The 15,509-nt window shown below is 57.5% G+C and overlaps 4 protein-coding genes across 4 annotated transcripts; 3 read left to right on the top strand and 1 right to left on the bottom strand.

Moving 5' to 3' along the window:
* Positions 1 to 365: 365 nt before the first annotated feature.
* Positions 366 to 2,554, top strand: LTHEOB_9308 (MFS myo-inositol transporter; the record flags this gene model as incomplete). The annotated part of the gene is made up of 4 exons (XM_035518882.1): positions 366 to 607; positions 761 to 1,039; positions 1,203 to 2,126; positions 2,251 to 2,554. 4 exons carry the CDS (start codon positions 366 to 368, stop codon positions 2,552 to 2,554), a joined length of 1,749 nt encoding a protein of 582 aa, XP_035368913.1.
* A 3,683-nt stretch (positions 2,555 to 6,237) lies between these two features.
* Positions 6,238 to 7,139, bottom strand: LTHEOB_9309 (GTP-binding protein rhoa; the record flags this gene model as incomplete). Its single annotated transcript, XM_035518883.1, has 5 exons — positions 6,238 to 6,387; positions 6,450 to 6,584; positions 6,643 to 6,840; positions 6,961 to 6,988; positions 7,072 to 7,139. The coding sequence occupies 5 exons, from the start codon at positions 7,137 to 7,139 to the stop codon at positions 6,238 to 6,240; spliced, it is 579 nt and encodes a 192-aa protein (XP_035368914.1).
* Positions 7,140 to 8,835: 1,696 nt separating this feature from the next.
* LTHEOB_9310 (Ubiquitin conjugation factor e4) lies at positions 8,836 to 12,275 on the top strand (the record flags this gene model as incomplete). The annotated part of the gene is made up of 5 exons (XM_035518885.1): positions 8,836 to 8,865; positions 8,924 to 9,820; positions 9,870 to 10,604; positions 10,656 to 11,314; positions 11,372 to 12,275. 5 exons carry the CDS (start codon positions 8,836 to 8,838, stop codon positions 12,273 to 12,275), a joined length of 3,225 nt encoding a protein of 1,074 aa, XP_035368915.1.
* Positions 12,276 to 13,959: 1,684 nt separating this feature from the next.
* LTHEOB_9311 (Heat shock protein DNAJ) lies at positions 13,960 to 15,261 on the top strand (the record flags this gene model as incomplete). The annotated part of the gene is made up of 3 exons (XM_035518886.1): positions 13,960 to 14,239; positions 14,374 to 14,613; positions 14,705 to 15,261. The coding sequence occupies 3 exons, from the start codon at positions 13,960 to 13,962 to the stop codon at positions 15,259 to 15,261; spliced, it is 1,077 nt and encodes a 358-aa protein (XP_035368916.1).
* Between the last annotated feature and the right edge of the window lie 248 nt (positions 15,262 to 15,509).

Here is a 15,509-nt window from a genome sequence, read left to right on the forward strand (position 1 = left end):
GGGGGCGCGCGCGACATGGGGGGCAAGTTCAAGATCCCGCGGGGCAGGAATTCACGATGGTTTCCCCAAAAGGTGACAACACAGCACCACCGCCAGCACACTCCTTTTTCTTTTCACCGGTCCCCCACCACCGACGACTCGCTCCTCCTTCTCGTTGTCTCTCGCTCTTCTTCCCTTGATCGCAGCCGCCGCTGACCGGCTCCACCGTCGCATCTCCTCCGCAGCACTCCCGCACCACCTCCGATCACTTCCGCGCTCCCATCTCGCGCGGCGCATCGACCGCTCAGGCCTCCGATACCTCCTATACCTCGAACAGGGGACGACCCGCCAGCGCACACGACGACCCCGACGACCACGACGTCGAGATGCGGGACCTCGGCGCTCCCGACGACTCGACGGCCCACGAGCCGCTGATCGGCGGCCGCAGCTCGCGGGAGCTACCCTCGCCGACCGCGTACGAATACGATGAGAACGCCACAGACATCGGCGCCGGCGCCGACGAGCAGCACGGCGAGGATGTGGACGAGAGCAAGATCGCCTCGCCGGGGCTGTTCATATGGGCGCTGACTTTCGCGGCGGGCGTGAGCGGACTGCTCTTTGGCTACGAGTGAGTAGGACCACCCCCACAGGAAGATACGCGGAAGTCTATGCAGAAAGACGTGATGTGTGTGTGTGTGTGTGTGTATGCGTGTTTTTTTTTTCCCCTGTGCATCTGGGCTTATGAGATATGTCTCTCTCTCAGCACTGGCGTTATATCCAGCACCCTGGTCAGCATAGGGACGGATCTGTCGGGCCGTTCGCTGACGACGCTCGACAAGTCGCTCATAACGTCGGCGACGAGCCTGTTCGCGCTGGTGGCCAGCCCGGTCACGGGCGTGCTGGCGGACGCGTGGGGCCGCAAGCGGGTCATCCTCGTCGCCGACGTGCTATTTTTGGTGGGTTCGCTGGGCCAGGCCTGGGCGACCAGCGTGTGGGGCATGATTGTGGGGAGGAGCATCGTGGGGTTGGCTGTGGGGAGCGCGAGCTTCGTCGTGCCTTTGTACGTCTCTTCCTTTTCTTCTCTGTCTATGTCGCCATCATCTGGGATAGGAGGGCCGCCACTGCTTGCTGCTGCATCCCCTCGGCAGAAGCAAAGAGCACAGGGCAGAGAAGAGCATGCATGTGTGAAGAACGCCGTGTACTAACGTGACAGGAGTGTACAGATACATTTCTGAGCTGTCTCCCTCTCCCTTCCGCGGCCGGCTGGTTACCGTGTCCAGTCTGTTCATCACTGGCGGCCAGGTTGTCGCCTACATCATTGGCTGGCTATTCTCCTCGATGCCGCACGGCTGGAAGTGGATGGTCGGTCTGGGCGCGCTGCCCGCAGTCCTCCAGTTCCTTACACTCGGATTCATGCCTGAGACGCCTCGCTGGCTGGTGAAAGCCAACCGCAAAGAGAGCGCCCGCCGTGTGCTCAGGAAGGTCTACGCCGCCGACGCCGCAGACGTCCGCATGGACAAACTGGTCGAGGCGCTGCTGCGCCGCGTAGAAAAAGAGGTGCTGGAGGAAGAAGAGGCCGCCAACTCGCGCCGCCACCACTCCAATCCCGGCTCCGCACCGAAAACAGGAATCGCAGCCAAGGTCGCGGCCATCAGCGACGGCTTCAGCGAGCTGGTCAACGTCGGGGCGCACCGGCGGGCGCTGGTGATCGCGTGCATGCTGCAGGGCTACCAGCAGCTGTGCGGCTTCAACTCGCTCATGTACTTCTCGGCCACCATCTTCGCCCTCGTCGGCTTCCGCAACCCCACCCTGACCAGCCTGTCCATCGCCCTGACCAACTTCGCCTTCACCCTCGTCGCCTTCCACTCCATCGACCGCATCGGCCGCCGCCGGATCCTGCTGCTGTCGGTGCCCGTCATGGTCGTCGGCCTGGCAATGTGCAGCGTCGCCTTCAACTTCTTGGACTTGCCGGACCAGGAAGAAAGCGCCTCGTCTGTTGCGGCCATGGCTATGGTCATGACGAGAGCCGCGGAAGAGGAGGCGGGTGGTAGTGGTAGTGTGTGGGCTGTGATGATCCTGCTGGCTATGATCGTGTACGTGGCTAGCTACGCTGTAGGCATGGGCAATGTTCCGTGGCAGCAGTCTGAGTACGTATTTTCTCTCCTACCTCATCCACTCTCCCCCTCCCTATACACCTACTTCCCTTCCATCACTCCCCCTATCCCCGGACCGAAAACATATGAACGCCGAAAGTTAACAAGTTGTCCGCAGACTCTTCCCCCTCTCGGTCCGCTCGCTCGGCTCCGCCACGGCCACGGCGACCAACTGGGGCAGCAACTTCCTCATCGGCCTGACCTTCTTACCCATGATGGAGACGCTCAGCCCCCAAGGCACTTTCGCCTTCTACGCCCTCGTCTGCGCCGCCTGCTGGGCCACCGTCTACCGCATCTACCCGGAGACGGCCGGGCTCGGGCTCGAGGACGTCGGCGGCCTGCTCGCCGACGGCTGGGGCGTGCAGGAGAGCTTGAGGACTTGGGCGGAACGGAAGCGGAGGAGGGAGGTTGGGGAGGAGTAAGAGAGAGGTTCGTTTTTATTTTATATTTTCTCCTGTCTTAACCTTGGAGACTGGGGGCGAGATGGTCTGTAGAGGTGTTGGTCATGACTGAGGTTGGTGTTTAGCGGCTGTTGAGCGGTATAGGTACTGCCTTGTTTTTTTTTTTTTTTGGCATTACATAACCCCCATGTTAGCGAGGCGTCCCACAGCTGTGAGTTTAGATAGACATCAGCTAGACATCAGAACATATCGTATCAGGAATTTCACTGCTCCGAAACTCCCTGTTTCGAGAAATCCTTGGAATCCTCGTTGGTTATTTTATGAGGAACGGATGAGGGCGGCGCGTTTCACTTATAGCAATTTTTCTTGCTTGGCTCACACCTCCCTTTGGTTCCTTGATCTCGTCGCAAGATTTTCAAGGTTGCCGGCGTCTCCGTAAATTTTAGATTGCAGTTGCACGTTGTTGCTCTGAGCGTAGACCGCTCTGGAACCTAGTGCCTTGCCGCAAGGCCAAGGAAAGACACAACAACGCATGGTCCGTGAGTATGGCAGCGGCATTTTGCTCATTCATCTTTGTGACTTGGCTGCTGGGCATGTGAGGCGCTCATATGTGAAACGCGTTGGTTGGACTGTAAAACTAGTGTCAGCTGCTCCAGTTTTCGTACATTCTCGGCCGTCGTCTGATTGGCTCACATTCACACATACATACCTAATAGCGCCTCTTCCTATTTGTCCAACACGCTTGCAAAAGGCGGAATGCATGCAGTTAGTAAAGGTGGCATGTACTTCTCTCCGACGTGATTAGCCTAGTTTCTTATCGGCGGTTGAGGGGTTTTCACGAGGGAAACAAAGGGCGGTGGATGCGTGATGAGTTGGTCACAGAAGTGCAGCGAAGCAAACGGCTCACGATAAGCACGGGGGGAAATTTGGCCGCCGTCCCTGCAGGGAGGCCAGCCAGCGAAAGAGAGATCAGGAACAAAATGGCTCAGTGTATGGTATTTATGCAGCTAATGCAGTGGCACATCGTCCCAAGCTTCTCCGGGGAAACCTTCAATGTCTCAAAGCTCGGGCGGTTTCGCTTGTGCAATTGCCTACATACTTCTGGTGGCACTTTATTGGGGAAGAGACCGGAGTAGTGCAGCATATGCATGACCGAAATTCCTCGAATTTTGATTGGCTTTGGGGGCAAGCTGTGGCGGCTTCTGACTGGGACAAGTTCCGTGGTTGGGGAAAAAGCACAGCCAATTAGCTCGCCTTACTCAGCCAGGCAAGGTTGCGGACCGCTGGTACTTTGAACTCGGGAGAAGAAGAGAGCAAAAGCAAAAAGAAAGAGAAGCAGACACGCGACCTACGTCCGTTAAGTCCACCGGTTGAATGGCTGTCGTCGCCCGTCGAGAATCCGCCTCACGCTTTTCCCGCAGCTCCGCCCACCCCTGCCCCGGGCGTCGATCTACCATGGACCTGGGAGCTGCGGCGCGCGTAATCGGGCAACTTGCTGTTTCCTCTTTATTTTTCGCCCTTAAATCCGAGGGTGCGCGCGCGCAGGAATCCGAGCGCAGAACGAAGCCATGGGACGATGTGGTGGTTCCACATTTGCACCGCTGATCGACGGGGGGCGTCCTTTTGTGATTCACCCCGCTGTGGTTGATTGTTTATATGTAAGGGTTGGGTAGCATGTGTAAGGGTGCGCCGTCTCTGATTCGCACGTGTAAGTAAGTGTAACGGCGCCCCGACATTATCTCAGGTCGGATATCAGAAAGCTCCCAGTGGGGCGGTTGAAGCGGAGCCGCTTTGCGGAAGACCAAGGCACTTCCGACTCCCTCCATCGATTGGTGGTCAACCGGGCTGAGAAGGACAGCCGAGGCGAGGTGGAGGCGGAGGCGGAGCCCGGCTGTGGTTGCTCGAAGAATGACTGCCTGCCATCGGAGCGGCCTGATTGGACGGCGGCTCAGGGATTCAATGCCAAAGGCAAAGGTAGGAATGAAGCCGCTCGTCTAATGCCATGGAGGCTGACAGGGGTGTCTGGCTGCCGTTGGACGTGCCCGGGAAGGGGGCAGCGTGGGTCCCACAGCCAGGAGCCAAGCTTTTGACTCTCCACTCTCCCCCGTTCGTTAAAAGGTGCACTCCCGTGATGGGCGTTATTGGAGAGCAGAAAGACCGCACGTTCCTACTGTGGCTGCTCGTACTCGCTGCTTTGCATGATCACCAAATTTAAAAATAGCCTGTTTACCTCTTCGAGCCAAGGCAGAGGGTAATTAAAACCAACGGCTTGCAAAGAAAAAAAAAAACACACCTCTAGAGTGCAGCGGGACTGCATGAAGTCCTGAGGGACGGTCCGAAAGCGTAGTGCAGGCAATCATCAGCCAAGACAGCTAGCCAGCCTCACCATTCATCGTCATAGTGAGCGAAAGTAGTAGGCAGCGAGGTTGACTGTCAAGGCTGACTCCTCGACCGTTGCCCCGGGTTTTTCCTGTTCAGCCGATCAAGGTACCCTGCGGCAGAATTGCTCTGCTTTGCTTCGTTCGCTTGCGCATCGTAGACTTAGGCTTCAGCTGTGCTGCGCAGGCAGACGCGCGTCAGGCGTCCTGCTTCGGCTTGTGGGGCCTCTCTTTCCTTACCATCATCTCACGCGGCTAACCGCGGCGCCGGTAGTCATTAGTTTGTGCTCGAGGGAAAGCGTCCGTCTCGACATTCGGATAACGGCAAGCGCGGATTCGCACTCCGCCCCTTTGACCACCTTCTCGGCCATCGTGAACGAAATGGTCTGCGGTAATTGGTCACATCGTGAGCGTTTGCCGCCAGAGAAAAAAAAAAGAGGGAAGCCGGTTTGATGAGCGTCCCGTGCATAATATAAAAAGACGCCGAACAAAACCAACGGCGCACACAGACCTTGCGCTTGGGGGAAACCGTCCAGGTTGCGAGCGGCGAGACATTCAATAAAACAGAGAGGTCCCGGTGGCGCCGAGGCAAAAATTGGCTATCTTTTGTCTTGGAAGGTCCCGTCTCCGTAGAGTCCCTTCCCCTCTCAGAATAGGGGGGGAGCAACAGTCTCGGTATCCTGACTCGCGAACATGGGGAGCAGCAGACAAGGTCACAGCCTGAGTTGGTGCAGATTGCGTCGATCCAGAGCGTCTTCGCACGCTGGGTTCAAAGGATCGATTTGAGACGCCTATTTAGAAACTATTACACCTCCTATGCGCAAGATGACAGGACAAGACCAGAAAGGAAACCAGCAAAGCACACCAACAATCGAAAGGGGTTTCCAGCGTTTTTGCCAGAGAAAAAAGAAAGGTGCCTCCAATTCCCAGACCAAGTAAGCGACCAGGCACGAGTGAAATGGTTCGGGATGACGGATGTACTGGGGTAGTGGGAACGCGCATAATCCTATCTCATTCCGTGACCATCAAACCCGCTACTCGTCAACCTGAGATCTGACTTCCACACTGAAGACTCCTGCCGGTGTAATTGAATCCGAAAGCCCTGCGCAAGATGAACGCCTCAGGTTGCCGAGAATGAGAAGCTCTAGTATGTGGAATGGACCATGTAACTCAGAAAAGCGTCCACGCTTGTCTTCATTCACCGTACTCCATCATTCGCATTGAGCTTCGTTCGAGGTTATGAGCCCAGTGTCACAAGCCACGGATGTGTCGGCCATGCGCAGGCACCCAACGAAGCAGCCGTGGCGGTTGGTTCGCGTGGGTAATTTACAAGATGCTGCACTTCTTCTTCTCCTTCTTGCGGGTGAGCAGTGCGGCGCGCGTTGCGTGCTCAAACACCTCGCGCACACCCTCGTTGGTCTTGGCCGAGCACTCGAGGTACTTGAGCGCGCCGATCTTCTTGCGGACGTCTTCGGCCTGTGCGAGCGGGGGCGTCAGCATACCAACCACTGCCGGCGGCGGCGGCACGGCGGGCTTACCTGCTCAGGAGTGACGGGCTTCTGCGAAGTCTTGTGCAGCTCCTCGATCGTCTTCTGGTCGTGACGCAGATCCTTCTTGCATCCGACGAGGATGATGGGCAGGCCCTGGCAGAAGTGCAGAACCTCGGAAATCCACTGCAATCGGGCTCCGTCAGCAAGCAGGCAGCGAGCGGTCAGCGGCAGCGTGGCAAACCTTCTCCTGGACGTTGTCGAGCGAATCGGGTGAGTCGACGGCGAAGCAGATGAGGATGACGTGCGAGTCGGGGTAGGACAGCGGGCGGAGACGGTCGTAATCCTCCTGACCGGCGGTATCCCATAGCGCTAGTTCGACGTGCTTTCCATCGACCTCGACATCGGCAACGTAGTTCTCGAAAACGGTGGGCACATAGACCTGCTCGCACTATCAGCATCGATGCGCTCACGCGTCGGGCCAGGCGACGATCGGAGGGCGCTCGGCGGAGCTGACGCCCGGCGGCGGGCTCCGCGGCCGCGAGGGAGAGGAGGTGCTGACCTCAGGGAAGGTGCCCTTGGAGAAGACGCTGGCGGACGGCGGGCGTTAGCAGAGCATCAGGAGGCTGCCGGGCGCGGGCTGCAGCGCGACGGACAACGGGGAGGCACTCACATGAGCAAGCAGGTCTTGCCGCACGCACCGTCTCCGACGATGACGAGCTTACGACGGATCTCAGCCATCTGTGCGAGTTGTTAGGAAGGCGTGTGGTCGGGTCGGTGGAGATGGCGCGGGTGGGTGGAGGACGGTATGTCGGGGGAGGAAGTGGTTGAGTGTCGCGGGAGGTAAAGGTCGGAGCGAGGCGTACTGACTTTCTGGGGCTAACAAACAGCACAGCCGCAAATACGTCTTCTGGACTAAGGGGGCGGTCAAAGCTGCTCCGGGCGGTGGCTTTGGCGATGGCGGTGCAGAGCGGCGGGATGCGCGCGTGAGGACGGAGCAGGTGCAGGAGAGAGTGAGTTTGGAGCGAGAGGAGCGAGACGCAGAGCTGCCGCTGGCTGTTGCTGGGCAGGCAACGTCCTCACTACCACCGCCCCCTTTCGGCTAGGCCCGCGTGCATCGGCCCAGCAGATAACGATGAATCACGCCCCAGCGCGATACCAGAACAGCAACACCGCCCTCGCGCCTCACGTGGCGCGCTCTGCGGCCATGTTTCCAGGTGCGACCGCGCGGGACTCTTGACATCACCGCCCGACGCAGTCCACGTCGCAGGCCAGAGCGGGCGTTGCCTGGGGCAGTTGCAGCCCTCCCTCCCCGCTTGGCTACGACCAGCGCGCACTGGCAGCACGCCTTTGTGCACGCCCAGCACACCAGGCCAGTCCTGACGTCCGTGGCGAGCCTCCGTTTCGGGGCTGCTCCCCTTCCCTTACGGCCTTGGGCTCATTTCCATGCCACCGGCCGCCGCCGGCTGCCTGCGCTCGTAGGTCCTGGACGCCGGATCAACGCGGTGCTGACGACCGCGCGCACAAGCTGGGTGGCAGCCTTATGCACGAGCTGCGCGCCGATCGCCCGCGCCGCCGCTGCGTGGGCGTGGATGAGGACGGCCTCTGGCACACAATCCTGCCCCATTCGGCAGTCGACTCTAAGGGATACGACGCCTTTTCGGCGGCGCCAGCCCGACGCACCGAATATCACGGCCGTCACCGGTGCAATCTGCAGGGCTGAAGCCCCACCGCTGCTATTGCCTTCCCCAGTTTTCCGCACGCTCAGGTAATCACTCTCGATTTGCAGGCCCGGCCGCGCTCACCAGGCGTTTGGCGAGCCGGATCGCCTGCCGCTGCGTTTGATGCTGGTAGATCGGTGAGCGTATGCTCCCGTTACTTTCCTCTGTATGTACATGCGGTGTACGAGGGGCTACCGTGCCCCAGAATTGCCCGAAAGCGTAGTTAGGCTCGTCGGGCAGCTTCTCTCTACATCGCCAACCTCTTTATGGAACAGCATGGCAGTAGTTGAGTCAGCGGACGAACAATCATGACTTCTGCATTATTCGAGCTCTTTCTACTCTCAAACGGTGCTGACTACAGCCTGTGGCGCGCAGCGCACGGCAAATTCCCCGTGACACGCCGCTCAAAGACGTCTTTCCTAGCCTTGCATGTGGCTTGACTTGTGACGGTGGACAAGCAAATGCTGTTTAGACATCACTGCTGTCCTGCCCAGACTTGCCGCATCGAACGTTAGGCGCGGAGTTTAGCGGGCGGTGGGGGATCCAGGGAGCGGGTGCCTGGTGCCGTGGGTACATCATCGCGTCTAGCTCATCGCAGCTCCAGCTTCAACGGCCACCCCTCAACCTCCACCACCTGCAAACCTTTCTCATCTGCTGCGCACGCCGCACCCCGCGCACGATCGTCCCCTAGATCTTGCAGGCAGATCCAACCCGCCATGTCTGACGCGCTGTCCGACGCGGATAAGGTCCGTTGCCCCACCCACCTGGCCACTCAAGCCGTATCGCACTGATACTTCTGAGCAGATCCGCAACAAGCGTCTCGCGAAGCTCGGTGGTCAATCTTCCGCTCCAGCGTCTCCTGCTCCAGGCGATTCGAACAGCGCATCGGGAGCCGCCTCGCCTTCCGCCTCGACGCCGCAGCCGGCCAATGCCCCAAGTCCGATACCCGCCACCGCGCCGTCGCCCAGTCCGAGCTCCACGCCTGCTGCCGTGACGGAGAGCCAGGCCCCCGCGCCAAAGATCAGCATTACGAAGAAGGCCCCGACCTCGCTGCCCCAGAAGCGTGATAATGAGAACGAGTCACGGCCGCGACCCCGCCCCGCCGCGACGCCTGAGAATTTCGAGACGTGGCAGCATAGGATACTTAGCAACATCTTCAGAGTGTCGTTAGACGAGGCACAGACCCAGGATGCGCACGGAAACCGCTTGACTTATGTGCCGGGTGTGAAGGGAGACCTGGAGGATGCTGGGAGCCCGCTGCTGTTGAACACAACTGTGCTGGAAGGAGTGCTCTTTGAGGGCGCGTCCAACCGACCTGATGGCAAGCCGCTGAACTGGTTGCTGTCATGCTGGAAGCGTGCGGCTAGAGTTTCGAGGGGTGCAACCACGGCAGACAAGAGCGACCCGGCAAGAGCTGAGGTGATGAAGGAGGCCCGTAGGCTCACCTTGAACTACACAATGCTCGCGGTCAACGTGCCAGACATGTTCGGCTTAGACGCTTGGCCCGTGAACCCTCTGGCTCAGCACATGCTGAATGACCCGGAAGACGAGCATGGCATATGCCATGACTTCTTGAACGAAGCCGTGTCCCGGTTCGAGGAAGACGAGTCTGTCAAGGACGCATTGGTTGGTGCGGTGGAGCAGCTCAGTCAGGACCTGAGCAAGAAGAGCATGAACGATCAGTTCAAACCCTACATGATGGTATGTAACAACTCCCTCCGCCTCAATACAGATAGTGACTCTTTGGCAGGCCCTGCGCAATGTCTGCCAGTATCCTCCACTTGTAGTGGCCCTGTCACAGTCGCCCCGATTCTTACCATCGGGTATTAATGCTCCCGCCTTGGAGAATGACACTCTTCTGGGCCCTTTCTTCAAGCTCTCTCCGTTACAGTCCGAAGTCGCGCTAAACTACTTCGCCGGATCACGAACCAGGGATAGGTCTGTCATCATGAATGCGCAGAGAGCTCTCCGCATGACCTTGGCGACACACCAGGATGAGCTCTTCGACGTGGCAAACCGCTTCATTCGGGCAAAGGACTCCCGCTCGAACATGCTGGATTGGTTCGCGGCGACGGTCAACCTGAACCACAAGCGACGCGCCATGCGTGTCGATTCGAAGCAGGTCTCATCCGATGGCTTCATGAACAATATCACGGTGATACTCGACCGCCTCTGTGACCCATTCATGGATTCGACCTTCTCTAAAATTGACCGTATCGATATCGATTACTTGCGCAGAAGCCCGCGCGTTGATATCAAGGATGAAACCAAGATGAACGCGGATCAGAACGCATCCGACGAGTTTTATTCCACGAAAGTCGGCGGAGAGAATAACTTCATTTCAGAATGTTTCTTTCTCACTGTAGCTGCTCATCACTACGGCACCGAGGCTGCTCAGAGCAAGTTGACTCAACTTCAGAAAGACCTCAAATGGATGGAGCGCGAGCTTGAGAAGTTCGAAACGGAGAGGCATAAGTACGCCCATGTAAGTCGGCAGAACCCCCCTGAGCGTGGCGCTTTACTCACCTTCTTCCAGAACCCGGCACAGCTACAAGTCTTCGAAAACGCCTTGAAGAAATATAAGGACGCCATCGAGCGTAGCCACTGCACTATCTTGGCAACCCAGGGAGTTTTGCTTGATGAGACGATCCAGGGACGGGCCATGCAATTCATGCGATACGTCATTGTCTGGTTGCTGCGTATTGTCAGCCCCGGTTACCCCCAGAAGCCGCTCAAGCTTCCTCTTCCCGCGCAACAGCCAGAAGCCTTCAAGTGTCTGCCTGAGTATTTCCTCGAGGACATTGTGGACAACTTCAAGTTCATCACTCGCATGATGCCTCAAATCGCCACTTCGACACAGTGCGAGGAACTAATCACGATTTGCCTGACCTTCTTGCGAAGCTCGGCCTACATCAAGAACCCTTATCTCAAGTCTGGTCTCGTTACCATCCTCTACTATGGAACTCTGCCTTTCCAGGGCAGGTCTAAAGGCGTGCTTGGAGACCTTTTGTTTGCGACTAAGTTTGCGACTGACAACCTCCTCCATGCTTTGATGCAGTTCTACATCGAGTGTGAAAGCACGGGCGCACACACTCAGTTCTATGATAAGTTCAACATCAGATTCGAAATCTTCCAGGTGTTCAAGTGCGTTTGGGGCAACCCTGTGTACCGCGACCACCTGGGAACTGAGGCTAAGTACGTTATTTTCGATTCATGCGAACTCGTGTCGTTGCTATACTGAACTTCGAGCAGGGTCAACCTGGACTTCTTCGTCCGTTTCGTGAACTTGCTTCTCAACGACGTTACCTTTGTCCTTGATGAGTCGTTTTCGGCTTTCACCCAGATCCACGAAATTACGAGACAACTTCGCGATCCAAACGCCATCTCAGATGAGACTCTCAGAAAGGAGAAAGAAGAGGCGCTCGAGGCGGCCAAGGGGAGGGCCAAGAGCTACATGGGTCTCACCAACGAGACGGTAGCCATGTTGAAGCTTTTCACAGAGGCTCTTAGCGATTCATTCACCATGCCGGAGATAGTGCAGCGTCTCGCCGACATGCTGGACTACAATCTCGATGCATTGGTGGGTCCCAAGCAGACGAACCTCAAGGTAGAGAACCCACAGGAGTATGGTTTCAATGCGAAGTCGATGCTGTCGGAGATCGTCGACGTCTACCTCAATCTCCAGGAAAAGGAGAATTTCCGTCTTGCTATCGCGCGCGATGGTCGCTCCTACAAGCCGGACAACTTCAACAAGGCTACTAGCATTATGAGGCGGTTTGCTCTGAAATCCGATGAAGAGATTGGCAGATGGGAGCGATTGGCGGGTCAGGTCCAGGAAGCGAAGGAAGCCGATGAGCAGGAAGAAGCCGACTTGGGCGAAATTCCGGATGAGTTCCTGGACCCGCTCATCTTCGACATCATGAAGGACCCGGTTATCCTTCCCCAGAGCAAGATGACGATCGACCGTGCCGTCATCCAGAGCCACCTTCTCAGTGATCCTCACGACCCTTTCAACCGTGCCCCACTGAAGATCGAAGATGTCATTCCCAACACCGAGCTGAAGCAAAAGATCGAAAGCTTCAAGGCCGAGAAGAAAGCCGCGAAGCAGGCCGAACGAGCTCAGGCTTCCGGTGGCGAGCCTATGGACATGTCTTAGAGCTCATGTAGCAATGACGGCTCGGTCTCATGGGAGCGATTGCATTAAGGGCGTTCAATACGGTATTGGGGATTTAGATGGTTTGAGAGCCATCCACGAATGATGAAGTGCAACAGAAAGTAGGTGGTAAATAGAAAAATTCAATTATCTGGTGTGGCTTTAGATATTGCTTGATTCTTGTGCCGATGTTAAGCTGCTCTGTAGCTCAAAATGCTCGCCTGATGTTCATATTGTTACATTCTATGATACACTTATTATCGTGAATTCGTGATGACTTGTCCTTCGATTCTAGCCCACCAGTCTCCATCAAGAATCTTCTTCTTGCTCCCTCTTTCCGAATGTGTATGCTAATCCGCCACTAACGACATTGGCTGCGCACATAACCATTGTCGCTCCACGGGTGAGGCCTCTAGCGCCAAATTTCGAGTATATTTTCTGCCGTAAATGAATCATTGCGCGTCAGCCTGCATAATCCATCGTCTCTCTCTTGCTTTCTGCCGCAGCGCGAAGCTTTGGAACAGAAGGTGACTAACCTGCTTCCTCCTCCCGGCCAGCAACACGTACAGCCCGCTCCAGGCAGCAGACATACCGGCCGCATCCTTCTTGTAGCCGTTAAGGTTGATATAGCTGGAAAGCAGCAGAACGGGCGGGAAGAGCATGGGCAGTGGCTGGAATGGGCGCATGTGCTGGGCCGTGATGAGCGTCGCGAGAAGCGTCGGTGGCAGGGGATTGTCTGTTTCAATTGCATTCGACTGTTAGCTTTGGTTGTGCTTTGAGGTGTGCAACCGCCGAGATGGTGCTTGTTGGTTTGTGCATCTGTACGTACTTCCCCATGCTTGCAACTTGTGCGCGAGGCTGGTGGAGGGGCTTTGTTCTTCAGGTTCGCCAGCCATTGTTCCGTTCACGAGGGTTGGTTGAGGGGAAATGTGGTTTGGAGCAGTTTGGTTGGAGGTGGTGTTGCGCGCAACCCGCAAAAAGCACTTTCGTCATACAGCAGTAGGGCAAAGGATTGGCGTCAGGCCAGCAGTTTGGCGGGCGTTGCCGCGGCCGCAGCGCCGGCGCACGAGAGGCGAGAGCGGCCACCTGCAGCAAGGACAGGGCCGGGTTGCTGCTCACTGAAGAGGAAAAGGTCTGAGCTTCTTTCCGTCGCGGCAAGCAGCAGGAGTCCGCCCGCGCTTAGGGAAACCCCAAGAAAGCCCGGCCCTCGTCCGCCGCCGCCGCCTTTTCCTGGCATCCCCCGGCCTTGGCCGACCCGCCGACGGAAGAGGCACCTGCAGACGTCGATACTGTGGCATCTTAGAAAGATACCGGGGAAAATAGCCCAACACACAACAACAAATCCACGCGCACGCCTCCCCGACGGCTGCAGCGCGACGACTGAGGAGCGAGTGCGGCATTTGGGACTTGGATCGCCTGCAACGACTGCTTTTTCTCGCGCCTTGCGCCGGGAAGCTCTCAGCAACACACCACCCACCCCGACAACAACAGCGACTTTCCCCCGCCGTACGCATCATCTCGGGACGCCAAATCCGCCGACACACTCGGATCTCGCCACTTTCGACCGCACGACGCGCAAGAACCTCGACAAGTCCATCCAAGTCTACAGCATCCCCCCCACCACTGTCGTACAACCCGTATCGGCTCAGCAAGCACCACCGCAGCCGCAAAACCTTCCAACACACAGATGTCGGCCAAAGCCAGCGGCGCGGACGCCGGTTCCGGCGGCGAGGCGCGGCACCGGCAGCACCACGATGGGTCGGAGGGGCGCGCGTACACGGTGGAGCAGAAGGCGGCGGTGCTGCGCATCCGCAAGTGCTCGCCGACGGCGTACTACGAGATCCTGGGCCTGGAGGAGAAGCGCGCAGTGTGCTCGGACGCGGAGATCAAGAAGGCGTACCGCAAGCTCAGCTTGCTGACGCATCCGGATAAGAACGGGTACGACGGTGCGGACGAGGCGTTCAAGTGTAAGTTGGATGCTCCCGGTTATGTTGTTTTGCGGGGAGAGGAGGGGAGAGAATTGAGCATGGGGATTAGGGGATGGAGGTTCTATGAGAAGGGGATAATCGAAACGGGCAGAGAGCTGACTGTTTTATGTTAGTGGTGTCGAGGGCTTTCCAAGTCCTGTCGGATCCCGACAAGAAGGCCAAATTCGACAAATTTGGCGGCGACCCGGATAACAGGTTCGGCGGTGGCTCATCTGCGGCCGGTGCGTCGCCGTTCAGCGGCTTTGCGAGATCACCAGGCGGAGCGCCCGGTGGAGGGTTCTATCAAGAGGAAATGTCGCCAGAGGAGTTGTTCAGACAGTTCTTTGGCGGCGGAGGATTTGGAGGACCTTTTGGTGAGTCGTCCCAATCAAAAGCCTTCGGAGGTGGCGTATGGGTAGGCTACAGGGACTGTTGTCGTGGCTGACATGATTTCCTTTCTCATAGGCGGTATGGGCGGTTTTGACACTGGTCCCGGCTTTGTATTCAACCTCGGTGGAGGTCCAGGAATCCGCGTGCACCAATTCGGCGGTGCGAGACCACGCAGAAGGCCAACGGCAGCGGAACAAGCGGCCCAGCAACCCAGCATTGGCAGCACGCTGTCGTCGCTGCTGCCACTGCTTTTCCTCTTCATCCTGCCGCTCCTCTCATCGCTCTTCTCCGGCTCGGGCTCGACCCCGGCGGGGCCATCTGTACGCTTCGACGGGGCAGTGCCGCCGCACACGCAGCAACGCACGTCGGCCCGCCTGAACATCCCTTACTGGGTCAACCCGGCCGATGTGGATGACTTGAGTACGCGTAAACTGAAGGAGCTGGACCGCACGGCCGAAGTGCGGTACATGAGCCACCTGAACGTCGAATGCGACATCGAGCAGCAGCGCCAAGCGCGGATGATGCAAGACGCACAGGGCTGGTTCTTCGTCGACGAGCAGAAGATGAAGGAGGCAAGGAAGATGCCGAAGCCTAGCTGTACCAGGCTCAGGGAGTTGGGTTATGGACGGTGAACGAGGAGCTGAAAGAGACAAGGAGAATCACGTAATAATAAAGAGACTATAAGGTTGGGTACGAGTACGAGCATGATATGGCATTTATTTTCCTTTCCTCTCCTTTCTGTATTCCTTGGTTGGTCAAGAGAACATGGGTCGGGGTTTTCCTTGTTTACCTCTCCCTTCGGAGTGCTGTCTATTAAGATATCGCGAGTATTGCGAATGCTGTCCAAAACTCTTTTCTCTGCGTGGATTTCTTGGTTGGT

This window comes from Lasiodiplodia theobromae (genome assembly GCF_012971845.1).
Source record: "Lasiodiplodia theobromae strain AM2As chromosome Unknown scaffold_31, whole genome shotgun sequence".
In the NCBI taxonomy this organism is placed as follows: domain Eukaryota; kingdom Fungi; phylum Ascomycota; class Dothideomycetes; order Botryosphaeriales; family Botryosphaeriaceae; genus Lasiodiplodia; species Lasiodiplodia theobromae.